This window comes from Bufo bufo, chromosome 6, assembly GCF_905171765.1.
Source record: "Bufo bufo chromosome 6, aBufBuf1.1, whole genome shotgun sequence".
NCBI classification, from domain to species: Eukaryota; Metazoa; Chordata; class Amphibia; order Anura; family Bufonidae; genus Bufo; species Bufo bufo.
In genome coordinates, this window is record NC_053394.1 from 354,907,340 (window position 1) to 354,926,208 (window position 18,869).

General features: G+C 44.1%; 1 protein-coding gene across 1 annotated transcript in view; it reads right to left on the reverse strand.

Annotated features, from left to right (window-relative positions):
- FBF1 (Fas binding factor 1) overlaps positions 1-18,869 on the reverse strand; it is an 81,582-nt gene that overhangs the window by 55,743 nt on the left and 6,970 nt on the right. Inside the window, exons 3-6 of the mRNA XM_040437198.1 lie at positions 10,950-10,991; positions 10,036-10,129; positions 8,796-8,847; positions 4,396-4,446 (exon numbers count right to left, since the gene is read on the reverse strand). Of these exons, the coding sequence (XP_040293132.1) occupies positions 4,396-4,446; positions 8,796-8,847; positions 10,036-10,129; positions 10,950-10,991 (239 nt within the window). The remainder of the gene's footprint in view (positions 1-4,395; positions 4,447-8,795; positions 8,848-10,035; positions 10,130-10,949; positions 10,992-18,869) is intronic.

The following is an 18,869-nucleotide window of genomic DNA, read 5'->3' on the forward strand; positions in this document are numbered from 1 at the left end:
AGCCCAGCAGAGGGTAAAAGGGCATCTGTCAGCAGATTTGTAACGGCAACACCCTCGTTGCTCCTAGAGGCTCATTTGCATATATTAAAACATAATTTTTCTCAGTAATGCGGGCACATATAAACATGGGACCAACACAGATGCCTTCGGCTGCCAAGTGCACAGGCAACAGGTCAGCCAGTTTCATAGCTACAAAACTGCTGACAGATGCCCTTTAAAACATGCTGTGAAATGTGGACCTTTCATCTGTCAGCAGCCTGGGATGGATGCAGAGAAACCCTGCCACTAAAGTAAAGTCTCCCTGATTGACATCTTTAGCATGTCACAAAATATGTCAGAAGAAGCCATCAATGGGGGTCTGTACCCCAGGACTCCCAATGATCACGTATAAAGTCCCACTGAGGAGAAGGCTAAAGAAGAGGAGCCGAACAGAGATGAACGTGTCCTGTGCAGGTAGAAACAAACACTCTTCTAGCAATGTACTATGTGCTCCATTTAATTTGTGTCTAAAGGTTTGGTTTTTTTTCCCCATTGTGGAGTGCGTGATCGACCAAAGTCATTTGGAAATCTTCCAGCTTAATGCGCTTGAAGGGCTCCAGGTCTTGAAGATTTGCTAATGCACATATTTTAAAAACTAGCTGTAAAATCAATTTTCTGATCTTGGCTGAAGAGCGCAGTTAGCCCTAACGTGCATATTGCCTTACATAAGAGCAAGGCGCGCTCTTCAGCGGGATGAGTACGGCAGCTCATTAGCTGTATCGTCTATTTTCTTACAAAATATATGAAGATTAGAAAGTAAAATTAATAATAGATATTCTGGATTAGTGGACATGAAAAGTGAAGGGGATTCAAGTGGATTCTCTCCAGCAGAATTGTAGGAAATCCACAGTGAATTGAGAAAATTTAATTAGATAGAGATATATATATATATCTATACGCACCAAATTTTAGCGAACCTCGGAGAAGAATGCTCAGTGAAAAATACTGTTCTATGCTGGGTTGTCAGATTTGCTGGATTATTTGTTGTCAGAATTAGGGCTCATGCATTTTTTTTTCCATTTCCGTTCTGTTTTATTACAGGTCCGTATGCGGAACCATTTATTTCAATGGGTCTGCAAAAAAACTGAAATGACTGTGTGTATTCCGTTTCCGTATGTCTGCATGTCCATTCCGCAAAAAAAATAGAACATGTCCTATCCTTGTCCGTTTTGCATTGTTACAATGGATCCAACACAGATGGACATGGATCCATGTCACCCGCTTTTTTTGCGGATCAGTGTTCTGCGGACCACAAAATACTTACGGTCGTGTGAATGAGCCCTAAAGAAATCCACTGTTCATATTTTCCATACACATTTTGAGGTACACTTTTAAGTGAAATCCAGTGTAAAGCCTCATGCATACAAATGTATTTTCTTTCCACGTCCGTTCCGTTTTTTTTGCAGACCATATACGGAACCATTTATTTCAATGGGTCCACAAAAAACGGAAGTTATCCTGTTTGCATTGAGTTTCCGTATGTCCGTTCCGCAAAAGAATAGAACATGTCCTATTATTGTCTGCATTACAGATTGTAACAGCGTCTGCTGTGCGCCGCTGTTCCCCTGCTTACCACCGTGGTCCTGGGCGCGGTGTTCAGCGGTGATCTGCAGCCAGATCTTCCAGTTCACCACTGCAGTTCTGGGCTCTGTCTGTGTAGGTACTGTTGTTCTGGGATCCGCTCCATAGTTTCCTCTCAGCCCTGGCCACAGCATGCTTACTGTTTGTTTCCTGCAGCTCTTCCTTAAAGGGGTATTCCCATCACAGACAATGCGGACATATCGCTAGGATATACCCCCATTGCCTGATAGGTGCGGGTCCCACCTCTCCAACCTGCACCTACAATGAGAACGGAGCGGGGAAATCAATGGAGGGCGCACTGCGCATGCGCAGCCCCTGCTCCCATTCATTTCTATTGGGCCGCCAAAAATAGCCGAGCGCTGGCTTGGCTATTTCTGTCTGCCCCATAGAAATTAATCGAAGCAGGGACTGCGCGTGCGCTGTGCGCTCCCATTCACTTCTATGGAAGCAGCGCTTGGTGGTGGACGGACCATGAGAAATCTGGGGTCCTCCAGCCACAGCTCTACCCGCTCCGTTCTCGTTGTAGGTGCGGGTCCCAGAGGTGGGACCCGCACCTATCAGACAATGGGGGCATATCCTAGCGATATGCCCCCATTGTCTGTGATGGGAATACCCCTTTAAGGGCCGGCACGCATGGGCTTTATGGGTTAGGTCCTGTGACCTTGCTGACCAATCCTAGCCCTCCTGCGCATATATACAGTTGCAAGAAAAAGTATGTGAACCCTTTGGAATGATACGGATTTCTGCACAAATTGGTCATAAAATGTGATCTGATCTTCATCTAAGTCACAACAGCTCTCTTACTCCTGACCGTTGTGCACGTCTGATCTGCAACTATAGGAAACATTTGGTTGAAGTTATTGCTGCCAAAGGAGGTTCAACCAGTTATTAAATACAACGGTTCACATACTTTTTCCACCTGCACTGTGAATGTTTTCATGGTGTGTTCAATAAAAACATGGTAACATTTAATTCTTTGTGGGTTATTAGTTTAAGCAGACTGTGATTGTCTATTGTTGTGACTTAGATGAAGATCAGATCACATTTTATGACCAATTTGTGCAGAAATCCATTTTTCCAAAGGGTTCACATACTTTTTCTTGCAACTGTAAGTGGTCCAGCCCTCTTCCCAGATGCCTCAGTGTCAAGGTCCTTGTGTCCTGCTAAGGCTCCTGATTTCCGCTTGTGTTCCTGACTCGTACCTTTATCCCTGGACTCTGCTACCTGTTAGATCCCTGCCTGCTTGCCTTGCCGACCCGGATTTCCTGACCTGTATCTGTTTTGCCTGCCCTGACCTTTTGCCTGTCTGACTACGACTCTGCCTCATCTCCCAGTCATGCACCTCTGGTACCTTTCTCAGGTACCTCCTGGATCAGCTGCCTCGTGTGCCTATCCTCCTCAAGAGGTAGCGACCTGGTGTTCCACTCGGGAAAGTCTATCCCCACCATCAGGGGTACTGTGAAGATTGAGGGGTTCACTTAGACAACGCCCTTAGAGGAGGTAGGACATGTGGCACAGTGGGTTCACACCCGCTGGTTCGTAACAAAGACAAGTATAGGAATGTTTTTTTAGGGGCCAGCTGTTCCGTTCTGCAAAATATGGAATGCACACAGATGTTATCCATATTTTTTGCAGATCCGTTTTTTTTTTAGACCGTAAAATACATAGGGTCGTGTGCATGAGGCCTAAAACTGTGGCTGGTAAAGTACTGGAGGAGGTGTAGATCTCACCCAGAATGCTCAGATGGGTGAGGTAAAAAGAATCCAGGAAACCTTTTCCCTTAGCCTAAAGTAATCCCAGGGCTGAAATGCTCATTAAAAGGGAATTGGTCACCTGGATTTTGGGAATAGAGCTGAGGACATGGGCTGCTAGATCGCCGCTAGCACGTCCGCAATATCCAGTCCCCATAGCTCTCTGTGTTTCTATTGTGTCAAAAAAACGATTTGAGAGATATGCAAATTAACCTTAGATAAGTCCTGTCCCTGAGATGAGTCCAGCATGAAGAAGCCCAGCACCGCCCCGTATCCTCCGAATCTCCTCCTTGTTCCCCGACGTCACAAAGCTAGAGCGCCGTAATCTCGCGATGCGCGAGCTAGCACGTGCGCAGTATATCGGCATAGTGTTCCTTCCCTGTGCTGGCATCAGCCTCAGGGAACGAACTGCGCATGGGCTAGCTCGCGCATCGCGAGATTACGGCGCTCTAGCTTTGTGTCGTCAGGGAGCAAGGAGGAGATTCGGAGTATGCGGGGCGGTGCTGGCTCCTTCACAGTGGGCGTGGCTGGGCTCAGAGAACGCTGGACTCATCTCTGAAGCATGGAGGAGACCGGACTCATCTAAGGTTAATTTACATATCTATACCATCGTTTTTTTGACACAATAAAAGCACACAGAGCTATGAGGACTGGATATTGTGGACGTGCTAGTGGCGATCTAGCAGCCCATGTCCTCAGCTCTATACCCAAAATCCAGGTGACAGGTTCCCTTTAAGGGTCACAGCCTGTAAGCTGCATGAGCTGCTGGCTATGCAAAGCCTGATCCCCCGTGTTGGATTTTGGAGGACTTAGGCGAGGTAACTTGATGTATAGTTAGCGCCCTAACGGACAAGGAGATTTGTTCTGTTGAAAAGTGACTAATGAACTTGAATGCCACCATCTCGTGTTGGATGGAAAAATAAAAGTTGTTTGGGCTTTTTAACCCCTGAGTTTGTCACTGCCGACCCTGCCACACCAGATATTGGATTTGACTATGAACTAGTATAAAAGAAAGGAGATTTACCTTCAAGTTTTCAAGCAGAGCCTGTGCGTCGCCCTCAGAGACATCAGACTCCTATACAGGGATTAGATAAGTCATATTAATACAAAAGGATGAGACACATATCATCCACTCTTGTACATAGAGCAAATATGATGGTACTAATCATAATTCATCAGGGTCATCTAGTTGTTTGACATTTATAGAGGTTCTGCCCTTCAGCTCATGGCCCTTCCGCTGCCCCCCTCTTGCCCCTAGCTGGTGCTGCCTGAGACGCTCGCCTCACCTGACCTCAGTGGTGGTACACCCGTCTACATTGCCCTGAATTTTGTAGGCTAAAGGTGGATTTACATGTCCAGATAATCGGGTACGAACGTTCCTGCGAATGCTCGTTCACGACAATCTGCCTGTCAAGGTGGAGTCGATTACCTGATGAAAGAGCGAAACATTCGTTCCTTGGGTGAAATACACGTTAGTGCAAGCACATAAATTATAGTTTCTGGGGAGCAGATCGTTGTGCTGTCTAAACAGCGATCTGCTGCCCAGAAACTGTGCAGCTGTATAAGGACGAGCAATGGCAATATCAATCCCTCCTCCTCATACTGTGGAGGTGATCGCTGCATGTAAATGCTCAGTCTCCTTTACTCAACAAGCAGCCAACTGTCGGGAAAGAACGCTGCCTTCCCGACAATCAGCTTTATCTCTGCACGTGGAAATGCACCTTCAGGCCCAGGAGAGGCAAGTCTGATACTGTAGGTCCCAATCTGCTGAAGCCACCTTGCCATTGGTAGATGGGTCAGACGCAATTGTGATCAAAAATGTGTGCAAGAGGTTCAAATTTTCATGTACAGTAAGTATAGCACTAATACAATTAAGATTTCCCCATGTTTCCAGTGTTTGCATGTGTCTTTGTGCACGGAGCAGTGCGCTGCTGCATGTGGCGTGTGTTTGCTTTAGCACTGTAGCCGCGTTAGTGTGTAACTGTACTTTATTTCAAGATATTTGGTAGTCAACTTAGTTTTTTTTTCCATAGTGGTTTTTAATATCCTATACGGATGGAAAAAAGTATACCAATGCATACCACCCTGATGGAGAGCAAAAAGACACCGGGTATACACTTGGGCCATTTCTCAGCATATACATCAAATTAGATTATAGCATCATGCTGTTACCGCGATACGTCATCTGCCCTGACATGTATTTTAGTAAATACCGGTGCTTGTATGAAGTGACAATTCTGGAGAGCATTTTCCTAGATGTCCTACATTGTGCTGTTCCTTTGTAATTACTCCTGGAAATACAAGATAAAAGGGTCCATTCACACGTCCGTAGTGTATTGCGGATCCGCAAATACACCCAGCCGGCACCCCCATAGAAATGCCTATTCTTGTCTGCAATTGCGAACAAGAATAGGACATGTTCTATTTTTTTCCGGAGCCGTGGACCGGAATATCAGGGGCGCGCTCCGGAAATGCGGATGCAGACAGCACACTGTGTGCTGTCCGCATCCATTCCTGCCCCATAGAAAATGAATGGGTCCACATCCGTTCCGCAATTTGCGAAACGGATGCGGACCCATTCTACGGACGTGTGAATGGACCCTAAGTAAATTAACATCTGGGCGTGATCATTTCCTGGACAAAAAACTAGTGGGCCTGAAGAAAGAGTGGAGCTTGATTTTCTTCTGTCACTCAATGATGAAAGAGGACCTGTCCCTTCTCCTGAAGTAACTAGTAACTACTTGCATTTCCCATGTAACAACAATTCTGGAGCATCTATTCTTATGTGGTGCCGTTCCTCTATTATTCTTATTAGAAGTCCATGAATGAATTGCCAGCCATCTGCAATGAAGGTCCAGCTGGGTGTTGTCAGTTGGTGGTGTTTCCCTGCACAAACTAGCACTACTCAATCAGTGTTTTTCTTTGACCAGATATATTATAAATTTTCTTATAGTTACCTGCACTATTAATTTTTGCAAAGTTGTGTGAAACAACAGTGTCCATTTAAAGGTGTTATGTCAAGATTTATGTAAAAAATGAAAATCAAACTCCATAGAGTACAAACTGGATTCCAAAAAAGTTGGGACACTAAACAAATTGTGAATAAAAACTGAATGCAATGATGTGGAGATGGCAAATGTAATATTTTATTTGTAATAGAACGTAGATGACAGATCAAACGTTTAATCCGAGTAAATGTATCCTTTTAAAGGAAAAATACGTTGATTCAAAATTTCACGGTGTCAACAAATCCCAAAAAAGTTGGGACAAGTAGCAATAAGAGGCTAGAAAAAGTAAATTTGAGCATAACGAAGAGCTGGAAGACCAATTAACACTAATTAGGTCAATTGGCAACATGATTGGGTATAAAAAGAGCTTCTCAGAGTGGCAGTGTCTCTCAGAAGCCAAGATGGGTAGAGGATCACCAATTCCCACAATGTTGCGCAGAAAGATAGTGGAGCAATATCAGAAAGGTGTTACCCAGCGAAAAATTGCAAAGACTTTGCATCTATCATCATCAACTGTGCATAACATCATCCGAAGATTCAGAGAATCTGGAACAATCTCTGTGCGTAAGAGTCAAGGCCGTAAAACCATACTGGATGCCCGTGATCTCCGGGCCCTTAAACGACACTGCACCACAAACAGGAATGCTACTGTAAAGGAAATCACAGAATGGGCTCAGGAATACTTCCAGAAACCATTGTCAGTGAACACAATCCACCGTGCCATCCGCCGTTGCCAGCTGAAACTCTACAGTGCAAAGAAGAAGCCATTTCTAAGCAAGATCCACAAGCTCAGGCGTTTTCACTGGGCCAGGGATCATTTAAAATGGAGTGTGGCAAAATGGAAGACTGTTCTGTGGTCAGACGAGTCACGATTCAAAGTTCTTTTTGGAAATCTGGGACGCCATGTCATCCGGACCAAAGAGGACAAGGACAACCAAAGTTGTTATCAACGCTCAGTTCAGAAGCCTGCATCTCTGATGGTATGGGGTTGCATGAGTGCGTGTGGCATGGGCAGCTTGCATGTCTGGAAAGGCACCATCAATGCAGAAAAATATATTCAGGTTCTAGAACAACATATGCTCCCATCCAGACGTCATCTCTTTCAGGGAAGACCCTGCATTTTTCAACAAAATAATGCCAGACCACATTCTGCATCAATCACAACATCATGGCTGCGTAGGAGAAGGATCCGGGAACTGAAATGGCCAGTCTGCAGTCCAGATCTTTCACCTATAGAGAACATTTGGCGCATCATAAAGAGGAAGGTGCAACAAAGAAGGCCCAAGACGATTAAAACAGTTAGAGGCCTGTATTAGACAAGAATGGGAGAGCATTCCTATGTCTAAACTTGAGAAACTGGTCTCCTCGGTCCCCAGACGTCTGTTGAGTGTTGTAAGAAGAAGGGGAGATGCCACACAGTGGTGAAAATGGCCTTGTCCCAACTTTTTTGGGATTTGTTGACACCATGAAATTCTGATTCAACATATTTTTCCCTTAAAATGGTACATTTTCTCAGTTTAAACTTTTGTTCCATGATTTATGTTCTATTCTGAATAAGATATTAGAAGTTGGCACCTCCACATCATTGCATTCAGTTTTTATTCACGATTTGTATAGTGTCCCAACTTTTTTGGAATCCGGTTTGTACATGACAATCTACCAGCTCTGTACCTCACAAGAATCCAAAGATCCCCACATTCCTCACTCTGATAGATGTATTGCAAGCTGGCAGCTCAGAGGGCATCTCCTTTCTACTGCAGCTCTCTCACTGTAACTGTTGCAGTGTCTAACAATAGATACAACTTGTCGCAGTTGAAGGATGGAACTGAGCATGTGCGACCACCTCAGTAAGGTGGACAGAGAAATAATAAAAATAACAAACAGCAGGTGGCGCTAGAGAGATATATATTTTATGGAACAATTCAGTGGCTATACTGCATTTTTAAATACTTGCAAAGTATTCAGATCCAGGTGCTGGCTTGAAAAATGTAGAATATTTTTCATGGGACAACCCCTTTACATCCTGTCTATCAGATGGCCACAGTTTTGGTGGTCTCTGATATTTTGTACATTTATAAGGGAGAGCCTAATCTTGGAGGGTCCTGTTTTTTATGGACCCACCAGAGACATATAGCTATATCAATCTTAAATTGCCGAGGGTGCAACACCCACCAATCCTGGCAAGAAAGGTTCTTCCACTTTTTTGGTTTCTCTCACACAGTCCCACTATAGACCAGATACTACATGGAGAACTGCGCCAAAGCTCAATCAGGATGGCGAAACTCACTGAACGGAAAAGGGGGAAGTAAAAAAAAATATGAAATCGTTCCACCCACTCTTGGCCACTAGCAAAAAGGAGGCAGGTTTAGGACGGACCCATTTCTTGAGCTAGCTCAAATTCAGAATTTACCCTTACCTCTGCTGCTTCTTTGGCAAGTTGACTGAAGAAGTCATCATCAAGCAGTGACCTGAGACAAAAAGGACATGATGGCAAGTACTCAGATGGAAAGAGGGGAATATTTAAAGTCAGTTTTGCAGGAGACTGAGTTAGCGTAATTTGTATAAGATTTATCAAGCGTTGCACACGGTTTCATAAATTAGTAGCATCTTTACAGGGGTATTCCCATCTTGACCCACTCCTATCTCCAGGATGGGGCCCCGCAATAAATGCACTACGTGCCTATATGGCCGTTTCTCCATTCACTGCAATGGGACTTCTGAAAATAGCTGAGCTAGTTTAGGAAGTCCCATGGTACTGAATGGCGCGGGCCCTATATAGATAGAGTTTCAAAGGTGGGACCCAAAGCAATGGGGCATTTATAGAAAATCCTTTGAATATACCATAAATGTTCAGATGAGACTATTTTGTCGTGAGCTGTTGCTCCACCTCTTTACTGGAGTAAGATTGAGACAATTTCCACCACTTTTTATTAAGTCACAGATGATAAATCTGCCTTAAATCAGCTCCACAGGCTAACCACATCCACTTTTAAAAACTGCAAAATGTAGCAAATTTTTTTCTGAAAATAAGCCCAAAAAGTTGCAAAGCCCTGTTCTGAATCCTGGAGTGCAGGGCTTAATAATTTCCTACCTTTGTGTACAGAGGCAAGAAACTTAATTAAAGGCTATGTACACCTTTGATGGCAATTTTGTTTTATTATTGCATCGAACTCATTTTGAGCCAAAAACAATTTCTTAAACTGGCCTTTATTAAAAATGATGAGCAGTTTTCCCTGCACAGCTTTGAGTTTATCTAGTAGCAGGATCTGTATTTTCTCTCTTTTCCGTCAGGCAGGGAGCTGACGGCTACATTTCTGTGATCTCTGATCTTATAAACACTCATTAAAGCTCAATTCCCATCTTACTGATAAGAATGTGGCTTAAATAAGTGTTTTTGACCTTTTAGTAGTTTACAGATAAGGGTCATTAGATCACTAGCAAAAAGTGAAAGTACCATTCACACAGCTAGAAAAACTGTTAACCCTTTGTGACAGAACAGCTCAATATTTTTAATAAAGATCAATTGAAAAAATTATTTTTGGCACAAAATGAATAGAATGCAATCATAAAAAAAAAAATAGTTCCCAAAGGTGTACATAGCCTTTAAGTACACTCAAGTCATAGAGGTCCTTAAACTAAATGGGAGGTACACTCACTTTTTGGCAGTACTGGACAAAGCAGTAGTCCGATTTCTATTGGCAGATGCAGAGGCCACAGAGGATGCTTTGCGTGGCCTTGGAGGAGATGCATCTAAAAACATGACACAGTTAGATAACACAGCTGGGACTCCTACAGCAAAGTTACTAAATGCACAAAGCGTACCCGGTTAAAAAATTACTAAATTACATCTGTCATTTGCACAAGGAAATTTGTGTTAGGGTTCATGCACGTGACGGTTTGCAGTCTGCAAATTACGCATCTGCAAAACACAGATGCCAGTGGTGTTCATTCTGCGTAACGGAACGGCCGGCCCCAAGTAGACCAGGCCTATCCCGGTCCATAATGCAGACAACAATAGGACATGTTCTATAATTTTGCGCATGGCAGAGAATGGACAAATGGACGGCGTGCCGCCTGCATCTTTTGCAGGCCCATTGAAGTGAATGGGTCCGCATCTGACCCTCAAAAATTGCGGTTCGGATGCAGACAAAATAAAAATACGTCCATGAGCCCCAGCACCCCAGAGACAGCTGTTTGAAGAGGCCAGTGACATCACGTTTATCGGTCACATGGCCAATGTGCAGAGCATTCCCGTTCAAGTGACGGCATACTGCCAGGATACACACATTTGTTGACTAGGACCTGCTCCAATCCACAATATGAAAGAAGTGGCGGTAGGTAATGGACTGCGGCACTCCACTACTATGCAGGGGAAAACAGCCGGCCCACAGGTGATATTATGGCATATCCAAGCGTTAGGTATCTGTTGGTTGAGCCACCAGTTTCGTGGCCTGCAAGCCACGTTAAAATTGTGGTACGTGACCTCTGTGTTACTCTGTTACTGAGACACACAGCCAACCCTGTTCCCCCGTGAAGCCCTAGCCTTATGTCTTAAGCCAGCCTAACTCACCATCATCATCGAGAAGATCTCCAAGGACGTCATCAATAGAATCTAGAGATATAGAGACAGACAGATTATATTAATGCAGCAAAATACAAACTAAGAAAACACATAAAAATAAATGGGAGCTCCGAGCTCCCATCTCCTCTGCTTCTTATCCAGCAAGGATCGAAAGTGTCAAATGCCATCTACCCGCACGTCACTTCTGCAGCCCGATCAACGGCCTTAGCAGTGACGTGTGCATGTGACAGCTGCCACTGCAGAGGTTGGCCTGCTGCAGTGATGTGCGAGTAGATGGCACGTCACAATTCGGGTCCAGCAGGGACTGCTCTGTGCTGGAATGGGAGCGATGGGGACAATTAAATCCATGCACGCTGCCTGGCGATAATAAAACATGTTCCTGATCTCAGAAAAGCCCTTTAATCTGTGAACAACACCAAAAAGAAAGCATGAACCTCTAGGAGGCTACTGAGCCAGCAAGAAATGTGGGGAGATTCCAGCTCTGAAGCCTGTGGAAGAGTGAATGCAGCTCTAGACTCTGATACAGATTGTAACTCAGGATTAGTACAGGAACAGTAACATTTTAAGAAAGTTACAGAACTCTTCATGTAGATTGGCGCTATATGTAAAAGTAAAATGCTGTCCACAGGACATTCACGCCATTTCCAAAAGATTTCCTCCCCGTCCATCGTTACATATATTTACGGATGTAGTGCACGGAAGAGAAACCGGGCAAATTATTATTTTTTTTTTTAAAAGGGAACGATTTCCTTCTCATTGTTGTAAAGATGTCCGCTCCTGTGCGCCGTGCCTGGAGCGTGCTGTCATGCCGAAAAGGGGCAAAACTCTGATGCGAGCGGAGCGGGACCCCCGGAACCAAGATGGCGCCGATGAGGAGGAAGGGGAGAACGCGCCTGGACGCAGCGCGTCTGGAAAAGTATGCCCACAAGTCCAGACAAGAGGAGTGGGGAGACTCAGAAGGGGGCCCTTTGACTCCTGGAGACATGGAGAGCTCATCTGCTGGTGAGCACGTGCTGCAAGGGTCCCAGCTGTCTCCTCAGCAGCAATGTGAGAAAAACATGGCCGTGCACAGCCAGGGGGAGGAGGGAGCAGAGCCCACCTTGAAAGATGTAATGGCTGCAATAGCCAGCTGTAATCACACTCTCAAAAGTCTGAACTTTCAGTTTGGTAGACTCAAAGAGGACCTTTCTATAATACGTCATGACCTGCACAAGGTGGTGGAGCGCAGAGTATCAGAAATGGAGGATGGTGTGTTACCGCTACAGACAGCCGCCAAAGTTACCACTAAAGATATTGCTGCATTGTATGCTATAAACAGACGACCTTGAAAATCGGTTGCGCCAGAACAACATTCGACTGGTTGGAGTGCTGGAAAAAGCGGAAGGCGTAAATGCTACCGAATTTATTGAAAAGTGGATAGCTGAAAAGTTCAAAGATAAAAGGCCCAATGTCCTTCCACGCGGTGGAAAGAGCACATCGCGTTCCTACAAGACCGCTACCTCCTGGGCGCCCACCTCGCCCGATTCTGGCAAAGCTGCTGCACTATAACGACAGGGACATAATACTACGACAATCCAGAGATCATCCAGAACCCCCAAATTAACAGAGTAACAGTCTCCATATTTCCGGACTACTCGTCTGCAGTACAAAAGAAGAGAGCCAGATTCGTGGAAATTAAAAGAAGGCTCCTTGGATTACAAATACAATACTCCATGATTTTTCCAGCCAAGTTGAGGGTGGTTGCATTTGGATCGGCGCTGTTCTTGGCTACAATGGCTTGATAAGAATGAGCGGCAGCTCAGACATCAGAACTTGGACACTTGAACCATTTGCTGAGTGAGTGAATTCAGCACACTTCTTTTGTTATGATCCATTCTTTGTTGCAGAGACCTCGTGGTCTCATTATCGGGACGACCCGCTACAGGAGCGTGAGTTACGTTGTTCTCGCCGTACTGTTGCGAGGTTGGATTGCACTTATTTACGAGACTGATGTTCGCAGCAGTGTCCGTTGGGCTGGGTCTTTACGGTTAGCCCTATGTTCTAACAGTTTTTCTGAAATGTTTAATTGCAATATGTTGTCATACAAAGGGAGGGGGGGGGGGGACCATTCCGGTTTTAACATGCCAATATGGCGGGACAGATGGTACAGGGGATCGGTACTGTGGAACATGTTAGTAAATTGTTATGGTTTCGGTGACGGTGACTAGGGTGCTCAGTTGGAACGTGAATGGCGGAGCATACCAAAAGAAATACAAAATTTTTGTATTTATCGAAATTTCAGCCGGCCATTTGTTGCCTACAAGAAACCCATATGCTTAAATCCAAAGTGCATTTACTTCAAAAATCTTGGGTGGGTTACTCTGCTCACTCCGCCTTCTCCGCATATTCCAGAGGAGTCAGTATATTGGTTAATAAGAATTTGCGCTTTAAATGTATACGGACTGTGTAGATGTTGAGGAGAGGTTTACCGTATATGTGTATACTGTGAGATTAACGGGATGCGTATGGTGCTGGTGACGCTATATATCCCTCCACCATATGCCTCAGGGCCGCTTCGTGCGGTGTTGGAGTTTATGGCGGAATATCCTGACGTTCCTGGCTTAATAGTTGGAGATTTTAATAACGTAATTAACGAAGGATTGGATAAGTGCACAGTGGCTTCCAGTGAGCAGTCAGGACAGGAAACCCCTTTTGGTAGACTACTGAGAGAAGTGGGCTTTATAGATATATGGAGGGAAATGCACCCAGGGGAAAGGAAATATTCTTGTTGTTCTTCGACATATATGTCTCTCTCTAGAATTGACATGGGGTTAGCGACTGACCATATGTACCCATTAGTGAACAGCTCTGACTATTTAACCAGAACACTGTCGGACCACTCTCCGCTGAAGGTGGATCTGGACCTGTCCGGGGGGGCCAGGCCGGGACCACGACTATGGCGTCTTAATTCCTTTTGGTTGCATCTCATGGAGAATATGGAGGAAGTGAAAATTGCCATGAAAGAATACTTTGCTATTAATGAAGGTACAGCTTCTATCCATTCAGTTTGGGAGGCATCCAAAGCATATATGAGGGGAGTGTTAATTAAGTCCATCAGTAAGATTAAGTCCAATTCTAGGGAATTAGATGCTCAAATACATACAGATACGGAGACTGCGGAGTTAGCCTTTACTCAAGTCCCTAATGAACAGAATAGCGATAAATTAAGGCTTGCACAGGAGACATTACGTTGTCACCTTCTTCAGGTAGCGGAGAGGAAGCATACAGTTGAAAGAAAAAGTATGTGAACCCTTTGGAATGATATGGATTTCTGCACAAATTGGTCATAAAATGTGATCTGATCTTCATCTAAGTCACAACAATAGACAATTACAGTCTGCTTAACCTAATAACACACACAAATAATTAAATGTTACCATGTTTTTATTGAACACACCATGTAAACATTCACAATGCAGGTGGAAAAAGTATCTGAACCCTTGGATTTAATAACTGGTTGAACCTCTTTTGGCAGCAATAACTTCAACCAAACGTTTCCTGTAGTTGCAGATCAGACGTGCACAACGGTCAGGAGTACTTCTTGACCATTCCTCTTTACAGAACTGTTTCAGTTCAGCAATATTCTTGGGATGTCTGATGTGAATCGCTTTCTTGAGGTCATGCCACAGCATCTCAATCGGGTTGAGGTTAGGACTCGGCCACTCCAGAAGGCGTATTTTCTTCTGTTTAAGCCATTCTGTTGTTGATTTACTTCTATGCTTTGGGTCATTGTCCTGTTGCAACACCCATCTTCTGTTGCGCTTCAGCTGGTGGACAGATGACCTTAAGTTTTCCTGCAAAATGTCTTGATAAACTTGGGAATTCATTTTTCCTTCGATGATAGTAATCCGTCCAGGCCCTGATGCAGCAAAGCAGCCCCAAACCATGATGCCCCCACCACCATACTTCACAGTTGAGAGGAGGTTTTGATGTTGGTGTGCTGTGCCTCTTTTTCTCCACACATAGTGGCGTGTGTTTCTTCCAAATAACTCAACTTTGGTTTCATCTGTCCACAGAATATTTTGCCAGTACTGCTGTGGAACATCCAGGTGCTCTTGTGCAAACTGTAAACGTGCAGCAATGTTTTTTTTGGACAGCAGTGGCTTCCTCTGTGGTATCCTCATGAAATCCATTCTTGTTTAGTGTTTTACGTATCGTAGATTCGCCAACAGGGATGTTAGCCTATGCCAAATACTTCTGTAAGTCTTTAGCTGACACTCTAGGATTCTTCTTCACCTCATTGAGCAGTCTGCGCTGTGCTCTTGCAATCATCTTTACAGGACGGCCACTCCTAGGGAGAGTAGAAGTAGTGCTGAACTTTCTCTATTTATAGACAATTTGTCTCACCGTGGACTGATGAACAGCAAGGCTTTTGGAGATACTTTTATAACCCTTTCCAGCTTTATGCAAGTCAACAATTCTTAATTGTAGGTCTTCTGAGAGATCTTTTGTGCGAGGCATCATTCACATCAGGCAATGCTTCTTGTGAAAAGCAAACCCAGAACTGGTGTGTGTTTTTTATAGGGCAGGGAAGCTATAACCAACACCTCCAATCTCATCTCATTGATTGGACTCCAGTTGGCTGACACATCACTCCAATTAGCTCTTGGAGAGGTCATTAGTCTAGGGGTTCACATACTTTTTCCACCTGCACTGTGAATGTTTACATGGTGTGTTCAATAAAAACATGGTAACATTTAATTCTTTGTGTGTTATTAGTTTAAGCAGACTGTGATTGTCTATTGTTGTGATTTAGATGAAGATCAGATCACATTTTATGACCAATTTGTGCAGAAATCCATATCATTCCAAAGGGTTCACATACTTTTTCTTGCAACTGTATGTTCTACAAGCAGAGGTTCTTTGATGAGGGAAAGAAAGTGGGCCATATGCTCTCTATGATCTCCAAAACGCAGCAGGGTGCAACCTGTATTACTGGGTTGGTATATCCGGATGGACACCTTAGGCAAGACAGCAATAGTATATTGGGAATACTGGGCTCCTTCTACGCAGCTTTATATTCCTCTAAAATAACATGTTCTGATTCTGATATTCTGGAATTTCTGCGGGAGGCTGACCTTCCGCAACTTTCGCAGAAGGATAGTGCTCTCTTGGACGCCCCGTTAGATTTGGAAGAGCTAGAGGAGGCTGTGCGGCTTATGGTTAATGATAAGGCACCGTGAATGGATGGTCTCCCGGCAGAACTTTATAAAAAATGTTCTGATGTATTGCTCCCAGAGCTTTTGAAGGTGTTCAACCATTCCCTAGAAGTGGGGTATTTACCTGCTTCAATGCAAGAGGCGGTTATTGTGGTTCTGCCCAAGCCTGGGAAAGACCCCCGTGCACCGGACTCCTATAGGCCAATTTCATTGCTCTCTGTCGACGTCAAGATCCTGGGCAAAGGCCTTGGCTGCACGATTGTCTAAAGTGATACTATCTATTATCAACCCGGATCAGACGGGCTTTATGTCGCAAAAATCCACATCTATCAATATTCGTAGAGTATATGCAAGTTTACAGATTCCGTCTGATAACATGGGGGATAGAGCGGTCCTCTCCCTAGATGCAACCAAGGCCTTTGACAGTGTGGCGTGGCAGTTTCTATGGTGCACGCTTCACGTTATGGGGTTTGGGCAACGGTTTATATCCTGGGTCAAGGTTCTCTATTCCAGCCCCAAGGCGAGAATTAGGGCAAATGGGGGGTATGTCGGTGGGATTTCAATTACAACGTGGTACAAGACAAGGGTGTCCTCTGTCGCCATTATTGTTTGCACTGGCGATAAAACCCTTGGCTGCAGCAGTGCGTAAATCTCCTCTGATACAGGGTTTTCATTATGGAACCATACAAAATAAAGGTGGTGTTGTATGCATACGACACTCTGCTGTTTTTGGGGGGATACATCCACGTCTGTGGAAGCTGTCATGTCCCTCATTGATAGATTCGCGTATGTGTCGGGTTTAACGATTAATTGGCACAAGTCCGCGCTAATGCTTATAGATGGCCAACCCAAGTCGCAAGTGATACTGGATAAAGGCATTCCGTGTGTAGAGGAGTTTAAATACTTAGGCATCAGAATATCTCCCAGAATTGCAGACTTTGAGGACTTAAATCTTGCCCCATTGCTAACGGCCTTTCGGAACAAAGGTAAAGCTTGGAGTAAATGATATTTATCAGTAGTGGGTAGAACAAACTTAAGATGATTTTGATGCCACAACTTTTGTATATTTTACATAATGCCCCGGTCTGGTTGCCCAGGGACAGGTTGACTCGATATTTAGAGACATCATATGGCGTAGGGGACAGGCTAGAATCGAGCTGGAGACATTGCAATACTGGAAGAAGGAGGGGGGCTTAGCAGTTCCTAACCCCTGGCTGCTCAAAGACAACATTTCAGAGGTTGGCTGGACTTAGGGGCATTAGATATGACGGGTCAGATATATAGACAATACTTGAAGGACAGAGAGTTGATGTCACTATTGGAGACGAAAACGGCGGGATCCGGAATCGTCATCTGCCGGACAATGTACTTGGTGTGGCAAAGGATTAAACAATTGAGGGGAATCTCTGGACTCACAGAATATATCCCATTGAGGCAGAACCCGGTCATGTCTGAATTTACAGCCCTATTGGGTTTTAAAGACTGGCAGAAGAGAGAGGTGACTAGAATAGGACACCTTCTAGACAGTGGAGTGTCTAGAAGGTAGTAGATAGTATAGCTTATTATACTTACCTGTTCAAAATTTTGTGCGTATGTATGTCAATCTTTGTGATACTTATGATTTCAGCGGTAATTTTGATGCTGTTGTGTATTATTTTATTGTATGATATATATTGTATACTGCACAAATTTGTTGTAATTCTTATTGGATTCAATAAAAATTATCTGATAAAAAAAAAAGTAGTTAATAGTATAAAAATAAAAACAACTACTTGCCCATTAAATCCCAGCCCCTACCAGTGGCCCCTGTTGGTGCTGCAGTGATGCCCTCATGTACATCAGTCATGTGACCACTGCAGCCAGTCATTGGCCTCAGTGGTCATGTGCCCAAAATGCAAGCATAGCCACTACGGACAGTGATTGGCTGTTGCAATCACGTGAATGATGGATGTGACGTCATCGCAGTAGGGGGGATTTAACCCCTGTACATATACGGCGCTGGGATGGTCTTTAAACATGGCGCCCGCTCACATGTGCAGCGGGCGCCATAGGCGGCAGGTCTCTGCTGTTTCAAACAGCAGAGGTCCACAGGTAATATCTGCAGCCGGCAATAATGCCAATCACAATCATTAATGCCTTTAGATGCCGTGGTCAAGCGCAGCCATGGCATCTAAATGGTGAAAAACCCGGAAGCCATTAAGACCAACAGCCCCGTAAAGTGAAAGTGATGGGGGATGCCGGTCATTAATTCTAATATGCTGAGTCTCCCTGAAGAGACCCAGGGTAAAGGAAGCTGCAGTTCCTATGTTGGACAGCAGGTGGCAGGTCAACATAGGAGATCAGCAATTAGAGATTCTACTATAATCCTATGAGAGTATAGTAAAAGTCTTAAAAAAGTAGTAGACATTGTAGACTACTAGAGGGGCTACATATTTTAAATTTGTTTTTTAAAGTAAACATTTTTTTTCTAGAACCTCCCTTTTCTTAGAATAAAAAAATAAATACATAAATAACAAAAAATATAAACATCATGGGCATAACCGTGTCTAAAAACACCCCTACTATTAAAATATAAAAATATTTTTTCCAATATGGCAAATGGCGTAACGGAAAAAAAAAGTATAAAAATGGCTGAATCATCATTTTTTCATTGCTTCTCTTATCCCCCAAAAAATTTAATAAAATGTGATCAAAAAGACACACACTACAA